Source organism: Drosophila melanogaster, chromosome 2L (genome assembly GCF_000001215.4).
Source record: "Drosophila melanogaster chromosome 2L".
NCBI lineage: Eukaryota > Metazoa > Arthropoda > Insecta > Diptera > Drosophilidae > Drosophila > Drosophila melanogaster.
The window spans coordinates 2,031,296-2,045,453 of record NT_033779.5 but is presented as its reverse complement, the minus strand read 5'-3'; the positions used below and the strand labels follow the sequence as shown (position 1 = coordinate 2,045,453).

At 47.1% G+C, this 14,158-nt stretch overlaps 3 protein-coding genes, 1 long non-coding RNA gene and 1 other non-coding gene across 9 annotated transcripts; 3 read left to right on the top strand and 2 right to left on the bottom strand.

Moving 5' to 3' along the window:
* Nucleotides 1-72: 72 nt before the first annotated feature.
* lncRNA:CR45298 (long non-coding RNA:CR45298) lies at nt 73-937 on the top strand. The gene has a single exon (NR_124025.1). It is a non-coding gene; the product is annotated as a long non-coding RNA:CR45298 (long non-coding RNA).
* Nucleotides 938-1,081: 144 nt separating this feature from the next.
* On the bottom strand, nt 1,082-7,740 carry Su(dx) (Suppressor of deltex). 5 transcript variants are annotated; one of them, NM_164448.2, is made up of 7 exons: nt 7,230-7,740; nt 5,300-5,524; nt 5,095-5,237; nt 3,881-5,032; nt 2,885-3,807; nt 2,603-2,801; nt 1,082-2,540 (listed from the first exon to the last, which is right to left on the bottom strand). In NM_164448.2, exons 2-7 carry the CDS (start codon nt 5,460-5,462, stop codon nt 2,271-2,273), a joined length of 2,850 nt encoding a protein of 949 aa, NP_722753.1. In that variant the 5' UTR covers nt 5,463-5,524; nt 7,230-7,740; the 3' UTR covers nt 1,082-2,270. The 5 variants fall into 5 exon arrangements, with proteins under 5 accessions (NP_722753.1, NP_476753.1, NP_722754.1 ...); NM_057405.3 differs by having other exon boundaries at nt 7,446-7,740; NM_164449.2 differs by lacking the exon at nt 7,230-7,740 and adding an exon at nt 5,650-5,721.
* A 448-nt stretch (nt 7,741-8,188) lies between these two features.
* Nucleotides 8,189-9,045, top strand: lectin-22C. Its single transcript, NM_001144294.2, has one exon. It carries the CDS (start codon nt 8,207-8,209, stop codon nt 8,996-8,998), a length of 792 nt encoding a protein of 263 aa, NP_001137766.1. The 5' UTR covers nt 8,189-8,206; the 3' UTR covers nt 8,999-9,045.
* Nucleotides 9,046-9,412: 367 nt separating this feature from the next.
* CG42296 (uncharacterized protein) lies at nt 9,413-12,935 on the top strand. The gene is made up of 2 exons (NM_144381.3): nt 9,413-9,572; nt 9,890-12,935. The coding sequence occupies exons 1-2, from the start codon at nt 9,518-9,520 to the stop codon at nt 12,817-12,819; spliced, it is 2,985 nt and encodes a 994-aa protein (NP_652638.2). The 5' UTR covers nt 9,413-9,517; the 3' UTR covers nt 12,820-12,935.
* Nucleotides 12,936-13,691: 756 nt separating this feature from the next.
* Nucleotides 13,692-13,762, bottom strand: tRNA:Gly-GCC-1-2 (transfer RNA:Glycine-GCC 1-2). The gene has a single exon. It is a non-coding gene; the product is annotated as a tRNA-Gly (tRNA).
* Between the last annotated feature and the right edge of the window lie 396 nt (nt 13,763-14,158).

Genomic DNA, 14,158 nt, shown 5'->3' with positions numbered 1-14,158 from the left:
GCACTCGGCGATCAGCTGTGGCAGCAGGGAAAGGATCGATTAAATTATAAAACCAAACGGTTTTTTAAAACCAAAAGTGAAATCGATTCGTGCTCATTCACCAGGCGGCTGAAAATAAGTGGCACTCGCCAGCAATTACTAGCAGCGCCCACCGCTACCTTTATTAACTTTAAAACTGCATCCATTGGCAAGGCGACCCGGGCGGTGAGAACATAAATCATGGATGAAAGTGAAAATTGGTTGCACCTACCACGAGCACGGGTTCCCAGGTTCCCAGGTGGGCGTCGAAAGGTGCCGCGTCCGCCGACCCACGACCCCGCCCATTTGCGGCGTAATTACGAAACAATACACGCGTCGGAAGAGAAACCAGCAGGAGGCCAGCCAGGAATGAAGAGGCAGAGGAGCCGCCAGGCGTCCGGAACATGGAGCTCGGAGCCATGAGTCAGAGGGCCGCAGTAGCATAGCCCCAATCCCCAGAGCTTCGCGAAGGTGTTATCTGCGGGGCCCCCAAGTAAGCACTTTAAAAAATGTATGGTCACATATGTATACCCCCAAAAGGATGGAACCCCAAATTTAACCAGAAAATAGTTTAAGCACCATTTTGATAGGATCTACCAGCAAAATCCTCTCAGTGCATCGCCACCTGTACGCTGTGTAGTTTTCCTGTTTTGACTGCTGTGTTTTTGCAATTTAACCGCAATAAATAATGGAGCAGCTTGTTAAATTTGAGCGCCCGCCCACCAGGAGGCGCTGCAAAAATGTAGGTTAGACAGCCCAGGATAACGATAGTGATGTTGGTGGTTATGATGGCAATGATGACGGGGATGATGATGGCGATGTTATCAGTGGCCATTTCACTGGCTGACCGAAACGAGACTCGTTTGGTGTGGAAATGCGATTTTTACATATGTGATATAGATTTTAATTGCGGGGCATTAAAATGCAAGTGGCGGCCAAAAATGCGCTTAAAATAATTACATTTATTGCCGCATCGCCGATTTGGCAGCCGACTAAGCGAAAAGCAACCGCAAATGTCGACACAGCAACGCCAAGTATCAAGTATTTCATCCATCGGCCGTGTATCACTAAATAATTTTGCATTTATTTTATATAATACAGTACACATTGCATTAAACTAAATAAAATCTATTTAATATATATATATATATTTAATATGTACTCGTACACAATCAACCCTATATACGCCGCACCTCCTAATCATCCGATTTGTCTTAGTCCGCACTTTTGTGTAGCGTAGTTAATATACGAATCGCCTTTAGTTTTGTTAACAATTATTGCTATTTGAATTCATTATTGGTTTAAGTGTATTCTCGTGTTTGTCGTTTAAAATCCTAACGTATTTTGTTTGTTTGTTTGCGGTGTTTCAAGTTCTCACTTCTCACGATGTCTGCGTCGTTAGTGTGGATATACATATTTAAAATATAGTTTCTATTTAAAGTTCTGTGTATGCTCGATAAACAATTGAACAGCTAAAACAGTTTGCCAGTACACCAAACTCAGCTCGTCAACAATTCGAATTCGGTCGAGTAAACTATTTACAGTGGAGCGTATCAATATAAATTCACCAATTGTGGTTAAAAACATGCAAGCCGGGGCTCGTTGTACAATTGAACTAGAAGCAATCAGAGTGCAATCTTATGGCGAAAACGTAACATTTAGTTGCGATTGCTAGACAGTTTGATGTGATCCAAACGGATGGATGCCCTAAGCAAGCCCAAGTTCAAATTTGAATATATTCTGGGAATGGCGGTGCTTAAGTTCTTAAAGGCTTAGCTGAAGCTAAACGGTAGGTGGTTTTATTTATCGGCGTAAAACAAGGATCCAAAGAAATGTATGACAATTACATTTGAAGATAGATGGTCGTAAGAAATATCAACAGAAGCGAATCAATCAAACTTTGTCTTAAATTTACACAGGAGAGTTATGCAGTGGATAAATTATGCCTAACAAATTATAAATATCTCTAAAATAGGCTCTCAATACATTCATACATAGATTGTTCTCAAGTTTCGTGCACTTTTAACAAATATCTCGTGTGATATCGGTTGCGAACATAGGAATAGACAGACAGAAGTGTGTGTTTCGTGTTTACAGTATACAGTAGTAATACATACGTATGTAATAATAATAATAACAGTAACTATTTAACGCAACGTGGTCGTCAAATGGAAAGGGGGAGGGGACGGTAAAGCAGGCGCTTAACTGGAATTAAACATTAATCAACAAACCGACCACAAATCGACTGCCACTCATTCCTGGCAGAAGCCCTCAGTCTCCTCGATGGCAAAGGTCAGCTTCTCCACCAGCTGATCGTAGCTCTTGTACGGCGGCAGGTCCAATCGATTGAAGCAGGTGTGCGAGCGCGGCAGCCACGTCTCCTTGCCCACCTTCTCGATGCAGAAGCGCTGCGGCCCGTTGGAGCCCATCAGCTCGGCGAATCCTCCGACCGGCACGCGACACGTGCCCGTCACAAACTGCAGCAGGCGAGCTCGCTTCTCGTTATCCGTCTCGCGAACAAACTGTGGAGCCAATTATCCGGATTAGCGAATGGAAAGGGCACAAAGAACACAAAGGAACCCACCTGCCAGAACCAGACAACTTGCTTGGAGTTGCGGTTGTAGTGCCTGTAGATGGTGTTGCGCTGCCAGTCCTCCACGTCCACGTCCTGCATGCCGCACAGAATAAGCTCCAGCTCGCGCTCGTCAAAGTACTTGAGCCATTCCAGGGGCACCACCTCATTGAAGCCTTCCAGGAACGTCTTTGTCTGCTGCTCAATGCCACTGCAATAGGAATCAGTTAATACCGAGTCAAAAATGACACCCATATTGACAACATATTGTCGTTTATCAAGTAAAATGCATACCGTGTCATCCGCCACTCCGTCATGAGGGTGATGTACTCCTCCTTGTTCTCCTCCGTGACGCGCTCCTTTTCCCCGTTCTCCTTCAACTCATGATGGATTATCTGACCGAGCACTTCGAAGTCCACGCTAAACCAGAGCTCCAATCCACACTCATCGATGTTGTTATCTTTTACCCAGATAAGTGAGTTGTAGAACTCCGGATCGATCGTTTCGATGTCCTTGATGGTCAACTTCTTGTTCAGCATGCGCTTGTAAAATGGCATTGTGAATCCACTGTAGATAAACCTTCCATGATACAGGGCCATCGCAATAAAGCGACCGATGAACTTGAAGTACTGCAGGTGATCGGGGTTCACGTACGAGGCGGGATTTATCTGCAGGCTGTAGTTGTTCTTGTTCGCGTACTCAAACAAGCAGTACATGGGATTCAGAACCTCGTGGGAGAGCAAGAAGAACCACTCGCGAGATACACCACCATAATCCAGTCCCTCCTCGCCGCGGAATATGATATAGAGCCGCCTTCGCAGTTCGTAGGCTGGCAGACGCATGATCTGGTGGTATGAATCCTCGAACAGGGTTTGTCGCGTCACCGTGATCTTGATGTGCGATGGCAAAGCGTTGCTCTGGCACAAGTACCGGAACTGCGACAGCTTCCAGCGGAAGCTGCGTTCGTAGGCGCGTGGCACTCCGTACACTCCCTTGGCGCCCTTCGGAGCACCGGGTCGAGGATCTTCGAAGGTGGTTCGTCTCGTGTTGTGATCTACGAAGAAGCGCTCACCGGCGGCTGTATAGCGGATTTCCCAGCCGGGTGGAAGCGGGCCCTCGTTGATCAAGCTCACCTCCTGGCCCTGCGTGCGTGGATCCTCCCACTGGGTGGTTCGGTTCTTGTGGTTAACAAAGTACACTCTGTTGTCCGATTGGATCTGCGTAAGGATTAAGTAAATAAAGGAACGAGTTAAAATAAATACTTTTTCTAATCTAGACAAACGGCTTTACCTTCTTCTCCCAGCCATCTGGTAGTGGACCCAGTGCATCCTCGTCGTCCTGCGTCACCTGGGCTGTCACCGCCGTTGGTTGCTGCTGCTGCTGGGAGTACAGGTATCGCTGGTTGCCTTGAGACACGACGTGGGCCCGCTGACCCTGCCAGTGCTGGAAGTGCATCAGACGCTCACTGTTCGGCCGCTGCCAGGTAGTTTTTCTTGTGTTGTGGTCTACGTAGTAAACTCGACCGCGCCCATCCTTCCTGATCTCCCAGCCCGGGGGCAGCGGTGTCGGTTTCTCCCAGTATGTGGATCGTGTATTGTGATCTACGTAGTATCTGCGACCGTACTGGTCCAGACGGATTTCCCACCCTGCAGGCAGCGGCTCATCATCCGCTGGTTGTGTCTGCAGTTGCGGATCTGTGCTTTGGCTCACGGGCAGTCCAACTCCTGGCTGTTCAATTGGTGGGCCTGCTACTCCAGGTGGTCCTACTGCTGCTCCTCCTCCAGCTGGCAAATAAACAGCAGCTGGTTGTGTATTCTCTGGCAGCGCTCCGTACACTTGGGTTAGAGGACGAGCTAGTGCGGGAGCTGGTGGCTGCTGAGGATACGGAGCTGTCTGCGGCACGGCCGCCCCACTGCCATTGACCATTCTCAGGGGCTGCTGTTGATTCTGGGATTGCTGCTGTTGCTGTTCCCACACCGGGGGCGCCTGCGTAGATCTCCTGTGATCTCCACCTCCATTCGGCAGAGGAGAGCGGGTCTCTCCGCCGTTGCTATTTCCACTGCTCGAGCGTAGTCGCATCCGTGCCCGTACTCCACCGTAAATCATGCAACTTCGTCCGGCGGCCGCATCACTGACCACCGACGGATTGACCGCCTGGACGGGTGGATTGCCATTCTGTTGGCCAGCCACTGGCTGAATCTGCAGCTTGCTCATATCGAGTTTGAGGCCATTGAGGATGGCCACTAGTTCGCCGCTCTTCGTCTGGCGATTGTCCGACTTGCTGGTGACGAACAGGTCGATGGTCAGCTCAAGGAACTCGCACCGCCCATTGTAGTGCTGCAGAATGTGCGCCAGGTTGATGATCCGCTCTCCAAGCATGGCATCTTTACGGAAACTGGAGTGATCCAGCACTTTGAAGTGCAGCGTTGAATTGGGTGTAATCTAGAGACGATAGATCCCGTGGATATTACAAATAATTGACTTTTATTACTGTTTCTACTCACCAGCACTGTGAACTCCTCGTTCCACTTGGGCAAATAGCTGTTCTTCACCAGGTCCGTTTTCCGCTTGCTTTTGCTGTCAATCAAGAGCTCCACGTAGGGATTTGGCTTGAGGAAGCCATTGTTGCGCAGCGAAGCCTCCTCGACTGAAAGGATTTGGGGCCATTATTGATTGAACAGAATGTTTCACTTTCTTTTGTTTGCTCACTTGTCACGCTTAATTGATGATATCCTTGATTGGCACTCCCACTGGCCCCCGCCCCCGAGCTGGAGGTGGGCGTGGGGCTGGCGGATCCCGCTCCATTCACTGTCTGCCCGGCTTCCATGCCGCCGGAAGCTGCACCCGCTGGCAGCCCATTTCCATCGGCCATTTAGTGGCTGAGTGTGTGAGTGCTCCTGGTGCTCCGCCTCCTCCTCCGCCTTATATTCCTCCCTTTGAGTGAAGAGAAAGCCAGTATTGAGCACGCTGCTATTGAATATTGGTGGTGGAAAGTATCGAATGGGGGGAAATTGCGTGTTCTGGACTGATAAGATAAGTCCGGAACACGGTCTACATACGTAAATGGTTTATCAATACCCAAAAATGTACAATGCTGTTGAACAGGAAGCTTTTATAGAGTGGAAATAACTATCCGAATAAAAGTGTTGTACACACTTTTGCTAGGTTTACAGATTACCAACAGGCCTTTATGGGAACCCTGAGTGATTTACTAAGCACTTTTTAGGTGTTATGCAGTTTTCCTTAGTCGCTTTAAGCTCTCGACTACTTATACACCTGATCTTAGAAGGCAGATAATGCCAGCTCTATATCATTATGAAAGCGACTATCCGCAGATAAGATATGGCCTGTATAGCTTTGTGTATTATATAGTGTGTAAACGACAGTATGGCAACAAAACTGTTTGCGAATAGGCCTTCACTTTTTTGGTGAAATAAACTGCTCGAACAAATTGTGAGCTGTAAAATCGGCGCTAATGTATGTACAGTGCAACTCGGTCATATATGAAAGATAAAAATTATGCTATTTCAAGCGAAATTAATCATGACCAAACTGGGTAAACAGTTTATTAAAAAACTGAGTAATGTTTCTGATCCCAAAATATATTCTTTGACTAAGTGAGGCTAGAGTTCTAAATTATTGAAAGAAACTTGTATTACTATAGAAATTCCCCCAAATAAATATATAAATGCACTGATAAGTGCACTTGATTTCGTGGACTTTAAACTACTGGGAAGCACCGTATTATCGCCTATTAATTTTCTCCATAATTTGCGACTGCCACGGCTGTGTGCGTGTGTGTTTCCCTGTACTTTTTCGTACACACTCAGCACCGATTGCTGGTCATCCATAACTTTGATAGCAAACACCCCGCTACACAATAGATTGTATAATAATGTTGCCATGTGAGTCATCGGCTCAACGCGAAAAAGAAAACGGCAAGTGAATTCGGTTTCAATTGTTGAATGGCTATTGCATATTGATTGTGTGCAGGAAGCAACATGGCCGATATGGCGATACACAAGCCCACAAATAAGTTATTTTGTTATATATCGTCAGAACTGAAATCTCAATGCTTTAATGACTTCTTCGCTTTGCTTATCGGCATGCTGATAACTACCATGATTTTCTCGCTGTGTACCGTTCGCGATTTCTCTTTTGCTAGCGTTTTCACTACATTAATTAACCGAGAACACGTGAGCAAGTGCAGCTTGTTGTTTACCATTAGTGTCTACTCATCAGATTCTGTGACCGGATTGAAATCGATTTGGAAGGGCTTTGCATGGATCTGAATGGGACACAGTTCTCCGATCAATTAGCACGCACTTTCCGGCTCATTTCGCCTATCATTCGAGCGCTTATCAGTGGGCCGATGAACAAAGGGAAGCTATCTGGTGGGGCAGCCGGAGCGCGAGCCAAGCGAAGTAATCAGCAACAGCTGTCAATAAGCCTAGAATGCACTTCTCGCTCGATGGATGGGGAGGGGTGGTGGAGGGAGGGGAACTTGAACTTCCTTGAATTATCGACCGCAGGGCTTAGTCACCCACACAGCGCCACTATGCTACAGTACACACATATATATGTGTAGATATATATTTATTCGTGGTCATGTAACGCACGCCAGAAAGAAGGTAACTACCTCTCCCACTCCCACTCCTTCTGTGGGTGGGCGTGTGTGTGTTTGTGTGTGTGCGCTTGTAATTGAGGCAAAGGTCGCGACTTCCGTCCCGCTCGCACTCGCTGCCGCCGCTCTACCGCTGGCGAATTCCAATGCAAGAGGCGTTCCTTTTTGTTTTTAGCAATTTCTGGGGGTTTCTCCTCCTCCGTTTTCCTTTCCTTTCTACCTGTGTCTTACCTTCTGCTGCTTCTTCTTCTGCCTCTGGTGCTCCTACAACTTGCGCCTGTGTGTGTGGTTGTTGTCTCCTGTGTGCGGCTGCATGTGCGAGTGTGTGTGCGGGATTCTTAACTGGGTTTCCCGGGCCCCAAAATTGATGGCTGGATTATTGCACTAGTTGGCGCTGCCGCCCTCGCTTTGGTCCACGTAATCGCGAGCAGTTGATATCGCTGCACTAATTGTTTATTTGTTATTTTGCTTCGCTTGCAAGCAGCAATTTCTAGAGCTGCAACTTTGGACGATGTTTTTCGATACAACTGATGTGGCCACTCAGTGCGCGAATCGATAGGTTGAATTCAATTGGCGAGGCTTGTTATGCACGCTAGACTGGGTTGGCGTACTCGCTATATTGCCAACTTACATGTTCAACCAGAGTTGCCGTACAAGCTCAAAATGGAGTAGCCAACCAGATTTGAAAATGACCGCGAATAGGAATTAGGAATAAAAATAAGAACGTATTGCCCGTAGTCACAACAAAACAAAGGTAAATAATTAGCCAAAAAGTTATGCACCAGCTAGTACTTCTGGCCCCTCTGATTTTATTGGAATCTAAGCTTATTACTCCATATAAATTAGAAGCCCCCTGAATATTCATTACTCAGTTGCGTTGCTCATTGAATTTCTTTAAATGTTATTTAATTTTGTGGTGCTATTGAATAAATATAAAAGCGCGGATTCAGTTCATCGAATAACATAGTGTTTGGCAGTAAAAAGTGCTTACAATGCTAAAATCCGCAAGTGCTTTGCTATGTGGTCTTCTTGCTTTAAATTTGTATGGAGCTTGGGCAGAATCCGATGTGATTTGTCCTTTAAAGGACCCTCCTAGTCAATGTGGAGGATTCTGTCTGGGTGTACTTACGCCCGTGTTAAATCACCTGACCATTTCCCAAAATCTGGCGAATTCCAATAATTCAAGCAAGGCTAACGAGGTCCTGGTGAGACAGTACACGATGGAAGGCCAACTGACTGCTCTGCAGAATAAGCAACTAAGCATTGAAGTCGCACTGGATGCCCAAGGCAGAAAACTGAATGTTAACGAACAGAACTTTACTGAACGACTGAATTGCATGGAAGGCATACTGTCGGCCCTGGAGAAAACAGTCCTTGAAGTAAAAACCAAAATAAAATACCTCGGATTCGAGCAAATCGGCTCAAAGTACTATTACATAGAGAAAGTATCCGAGAAGAACTGGTCCACTGCTTCAAAAACTTGTCGCAATATGGGAGGGCACCTGGCCGACATTAAGGACGAGGCAGATCTAGCCGCCATCAAGGCGAATCTCAAGGAGGACACGCATTACTGGCTGGGAATCAATGACTTGGACCACGAGGGAAAATTCTTGTCCATGCCCACGGGCAAGCAGACTACCTTTTTGAAATGGGCCTCGGGGAGACCCTCTCAGTTGGACACCCTCAACTGCGTGTTCCTATACAACGGGGAAATGTACGATTACCCATGCCACTATACTTTCCGGTTCATTTGCCAGACCGAGGAGGAAGATTTAAATGTATGATTTAAATAGAAACCACATGAGAATAATAAAACCTTTGCTGATGCCGTAACACCTGTGATTTTTTATTCAATCCCTCAAGCCTTCATTAGCTTATCTCTATTACTCACTTTATGGTTACTAAATTTACCAGTTTCACGTTATATTGCACTTTTAGACAAACAAACTGCGCACAAAAAGTGAAATTTCCTTGATTCTCCGATCTTTCCAGTAGCACAAAAACTATTTGTTTAAACAATTATTAGCACTCGTTTTAAATACGAGCACTGAGAGCGGAGAGTCCAAGAAAATTCGTCGTATACCATGTTGTTTGTTCGCTTTCGGACTTTTTCACACATTGTCAAGAGTTTCAGAGAACGCGGCTCAAAGTGAAAATTATCAAAATTTAATGTGCCGACCGCTCCGCATCCGCAGTCATTCGTATCGCGGGCTTCGAACGGAGCAGATCGGAACTTACGGCTACGGACTTCGCACTACGGTCGGGAAGGATTACGCGAAGAGGATACGCGAAAAGGATACGCGATGAGGCAGCTGCTGGTTTACGCGTTGGTCGCGGGCTTGTTTTACTTTTCCGAAGGTAAACTCCACCAGCAAGTGTATTGTGCCAGATTTAAATCAGTTTTGGTTTTCCTACTTTCAAAGGAAAGTGTTCATGAATTCATAAACGTAATTCACTGAAGTATCCTAAAAAATAAAAAATGCCTTGAAATGAATAGTTACAATTATTACAAGAAAGTGAATAGCACCTTCCATTGCTTTAAAAATATGTACAAAATGAAACCATGTAGGAAAACCAAAACTTATTATTCGGAAATCTCCGCTAAAGTCGAAGTGCTTTTCCCATGTTAATGTGAACATTACTCCTTTTCCCATTTCCGCACTGGCTTAACGCAGGCAAGCCGTGCCCCGAAAAGACACGCCCCCACAAAACCCGCTGCGACGCCTTCTACAAGTGCCGGGAACTGCCCTCCAACTCGCACGTTTGGATTCCGGTGAAGTGCAACGAGGGATTGGTGTTCGAGTCCAGTTTGGGCAGCTGCGTTCTGCCTGGCGAGGATTGGGAGTGCATCACCCCGAGTGAGATGAGCTCCACGCAGTCGCCACCTGGGAGGCCGGACGCGGACATACTGATAGTCAACGACATGGACGAGGCGGGTCTGCTTTTGAGCGACTCCAGTCACAAGGACGATGGCACCGTGGAAATAATTCTAGACTCCACACTGAGCAGTGAGGAGAATGAGGTTAATGAGGAGGCGGCCAAGAGCAAGCCGCAGCCGGAGGAGGACTTCTCTTCCAATCACAACTTCGACTCGAGCGGCGATGGGGAGCTGGTGGAACTGGATTCCCCCGCTGGTCTGAAGCCCGAGAACCGCGAGGAGGTGACTTCCAGCAGCATGGAGCACAGAACAGAGGTGGAAAAGCTAAGAACGGAACTTAAACAGGTGGCTGGTATCAGCGAAATAGCCAAGCCGGGATCGCCCATCGATCCCAGCCTGACTGCTCACCTGCAGAGATTGTCCCAACTGATTGATGGACTGCAGCAGACCTACCAGAAGACAGATAAACCTCAGACGGAAATGCGACCAGACCAGTTGAATGCTTTTCTGGCGCACTTTGACATCAAGAACCGGTATGAGATGATGAACCCCATGGAGCAGACCTCTTCCACAATCACCACCACCACCAGTACCACAGAAGCACCCAAAATAAAGCCAAGGCTACCGGAACCCACCTCGAATAAGACCCGCCTGCAGGAGCACCTGAGCCACCATCGCCTGGAACCGGAGACGAAACTAATGCTCAGCAATGCCGTGCCCTACTCCTCGCATGGAACCACCGGGCAGGGATATGCCAACTCTCAGATAGTGGTGAATCGCCCCGAAGGCTCTGTGATGTTTGCCCTGCCGCCCAATTACGGAATGAGCCAGGAACAGGGTTCGTATGTAAGCCACCAGAGTCACGAGTACAGCGATCATGAGCCCAAGATATCGGAGGACACCTTGAAGACGGTTCTGGAGCTGTCCAAGCAAATGATCGCCGCACAAAACCTGCCCAAAGTGCTGCCCAATCCGGGCTTCAATGGTGCCTATTACCAACCCATTCTGCAGCCTGTTTTCATGTCGCCCCAGGGCAATCCCTTCCAGCAGTACTACGGCATGCCGCCTCCCTTAAATCCACACTACATGCAGCACAAGAAGCACTCCGCTGGAGGCGGTTCCTCTAGCAATGGCTATAACAAGCCCAGCACCACCATTATTCACAACAATGTGATACCTGTTCACCTATCCAGCACGAGTTCGGGGGAAAAAGAGGTGCTGGACACCTATGGCAATAGTTTGGGGGTATATCCCAGCATGGATAAACATGTGACCGCCAGCCAGGCCAGTGGCATGGAGTACATGACCACAGCTCGGCCCGTTACGATCGCAACTACTGCCAGCACCTACTCCGCACAGTACGGATCCCAGTCCCCGTTCGCCAGTGACTACACCCTGACCACTCCGCGACCCTTTGAGCAGCAACCTTCAGCCGCCACAGTGGCCACGTACTATACTCCAAGTCCGCATTTGGGCGAGCACAACGCGAATAGGGTATACCAACCCACCGAATCGTATCCCACGATGAATATACCCAGACCCATGGACATGTTTCCAGGACAAATCGATGCGGACAGGGTGAGCATTCGACCCAACTCGCAGAAAATCGAAAGCATGGAGATGGACGAAGATATGATTAAGGCCAACTATCAAAGTGGCTCTGGTATTGGGAATGGGAATGGGAACACTCTTCCTCACGTACTGACCTACAGCAGCGACATGAGCCAGCAATTAGCACCTTCGAATGGCTATCTGGAGCAGAGCTATAGCCTCCAGCAGCCGCAGCACCACCACCATCCATATATGCCCAGGCCCAGACCCACGATGAGCAGCAGTATCTATAGTGACTCGGATGGCAATATGGAGATGAGCATGTTCACCAGCAGTCCGAATCTTAACCCATTCAAGGGCGGCAACGTGAAGTACCCAGGAAGCACTTCGCCCAATGGCCAGCTGGTTAACTTCAATGGCAACTTCATCAGCCTGGATGTCTTCCAGAAATCCATACTTCCCCTTATGACCAAGTCGCCATCCGCTTTAAATGAGCTGGGAAACGTGGAGGTCATCACATGCCAGGCGGGCGTAAGACAGCCAAATCAAACTGACTGCACGCGATATTTCGTTTGCAGCAAGAAGGATGGCAAGGTCCTGTCCTACTCCTGTCCGCCTTACACGGCCTTCAATAAGCAGACCAGGATTTGCGATGCCCCCACCTATGCACAGTGCAGCAATGTTATACCTGCCTTCAATGGCTACACCATCGATAGCAATAGGAGGCTCCAGATGGAGGCCATCAAGATGCTGAGTGAGGCCAAGAGGAGACAGGAGGCTGCCTTAAAGGCCCAGAGCATAGCCAGTCTGATCCAGCAATACGGAAGCGCGCAAAAGGCGCAACCTGGCATATCGTCCAACGTAGAGAATGATCCCCTGGACTCGTATGTGGTCAGCTTGCCAGAAGTCAGTCTGTCCACCACCACCAGCAGACCCACCATCATCCAGAGCAGCAGTGGTGTGAGTAGTGGTGGATCGTCGACTCCCGCAAAGAAGAGAAAGTACTACTGCAAGGAGGGCGATAAGATCCCGGATCAGACCTCCATTTCCAGCTACTTTGTGTGCTACAAGAACGCCCAGGGTCAAATGAAGGGCCACAAGATGAGCTGCTCCAAGAGCCTGCTCTTCTGTCCCAAGACCCTCATGTGCACCCTCGCCTCCAAGTGCACCGACTAATCCGTTCCAAATTGTTGAGAATTTTTCCACATTTGCCACCTTAAGTTACTTGCCTAGACGCTAAGTTATTTATTCTAGTTTTAGTTGTGACCGAAACGAGACCTATTAAACTTCTGAAAACCCAAAAATGTATATGTGTATTTGTTTTCTTTTTTGGGAAAGTTTCTCGGCTTGTTCTAGAGCAAATAAGACCTTGCCCTTCCGGTTTCTGGGCACCAGCTGGAAAAACTGACCTTCTTGAATGGCCCTCCGAACGTGATATATGCCAGGCGGTCACTAAAACCCAGGGGCGGAACTGTTTCGAAAGGGGGTAATATTATGAGCCACTAATAGGACCAAAATATCTATGAAGTAATTAAATCATTTTACTTGTAATACACATTCCCATGGAAAAACCTGTTAGAAAAGAGTCATGCGAGAAATATGTAGCAACACTCGAATAATATAATATTTATCACACTAATGATGGATTATAAAATAATCTACAGTTCCCATACCAAATAATTTAAGCAACATGCTTTCCTTACTCTTTGAGTTGACTCCGTTCCTGTTTGTGGACACTGACCAAAGCAGCAAAAATGATTTTCACTTTTTTAATGTCTCCATGAAGATTTTACTTGTTTGTTTTTAGTGCGCTGCCCAAATGGTCATTATTACATGAAACACTTGACATTTACGCTCGTACTCTAGTTTAGTTATGAACTCAAAAGAGTAGCATTAAAAATGAGAGCAAATGTACCGAGTTCACACTGGTTAACAGTGCTACAAATTTGCAAGTATTAATAAATGTGATTTACGCGAACCTTATAAAAATAACATGAAAATTTAATATTGTTGTTAGGTATTTAGTTAATTGTAAAAAAAAAAAACGTTGCATCGGCCGGGAATCGAACCCGGGCCGCCCGCGTGGCAGGCGAGCATTCTACCACTGAACCACCGATGCTTATCCATTGCGTGTCAAATCGTATGTATGTGGTATGTTGGTGAACTGATCACTTTTCACACATGTTGGCTGTGTTTAAAAATAGATTCTATGTATATATTAGTATTGGCTCCAACGTATCACTTAACTTTAACTATTAATCCCTAAAGTTTAGAAGTGAGTAAAAAGCTGACAAAAACTAACCTCAAGCTTAACCCGCGGGTCGGAGACTTATTTTTCTAGACTTTCTTCTGATTCTTGAATCTCACTTTCATCTTTGCCTCCCGAGAGACATTACCCAACAACCCACGAAGATGCTGCATTTGACCCTGCCCGGAGAGATTTGGATTTTGACGCGTGTGCTCCTCTAGAAAGTGACAGTTCGAGTGGGCACTTCTAGGTACAATCCACTTTCTC

Coding starts and splice junctions, on each gene's coding strand:
- lectin-22C (NM_001144294.2), top strand. CDS start 8,207: ATGCTAAAATCCGCAAGTGCTTTGCTATGTGGTCTTCTTGCTTTAAAT.
- CG42296 (NM_144381.3), top strand. CDS start 9,518: ATGAGGCAGCTGCTGGTTTACGCGTTGGTCGCGGGCTTGTTTTACTTT. Junction 9,573..9,889: donor CTTGTTTTACTTTTCCGAAG/GTAAACTCCACC, acceptor GGCTTAACGCAG/GCAAGCCGTGCCCCGAAAAG.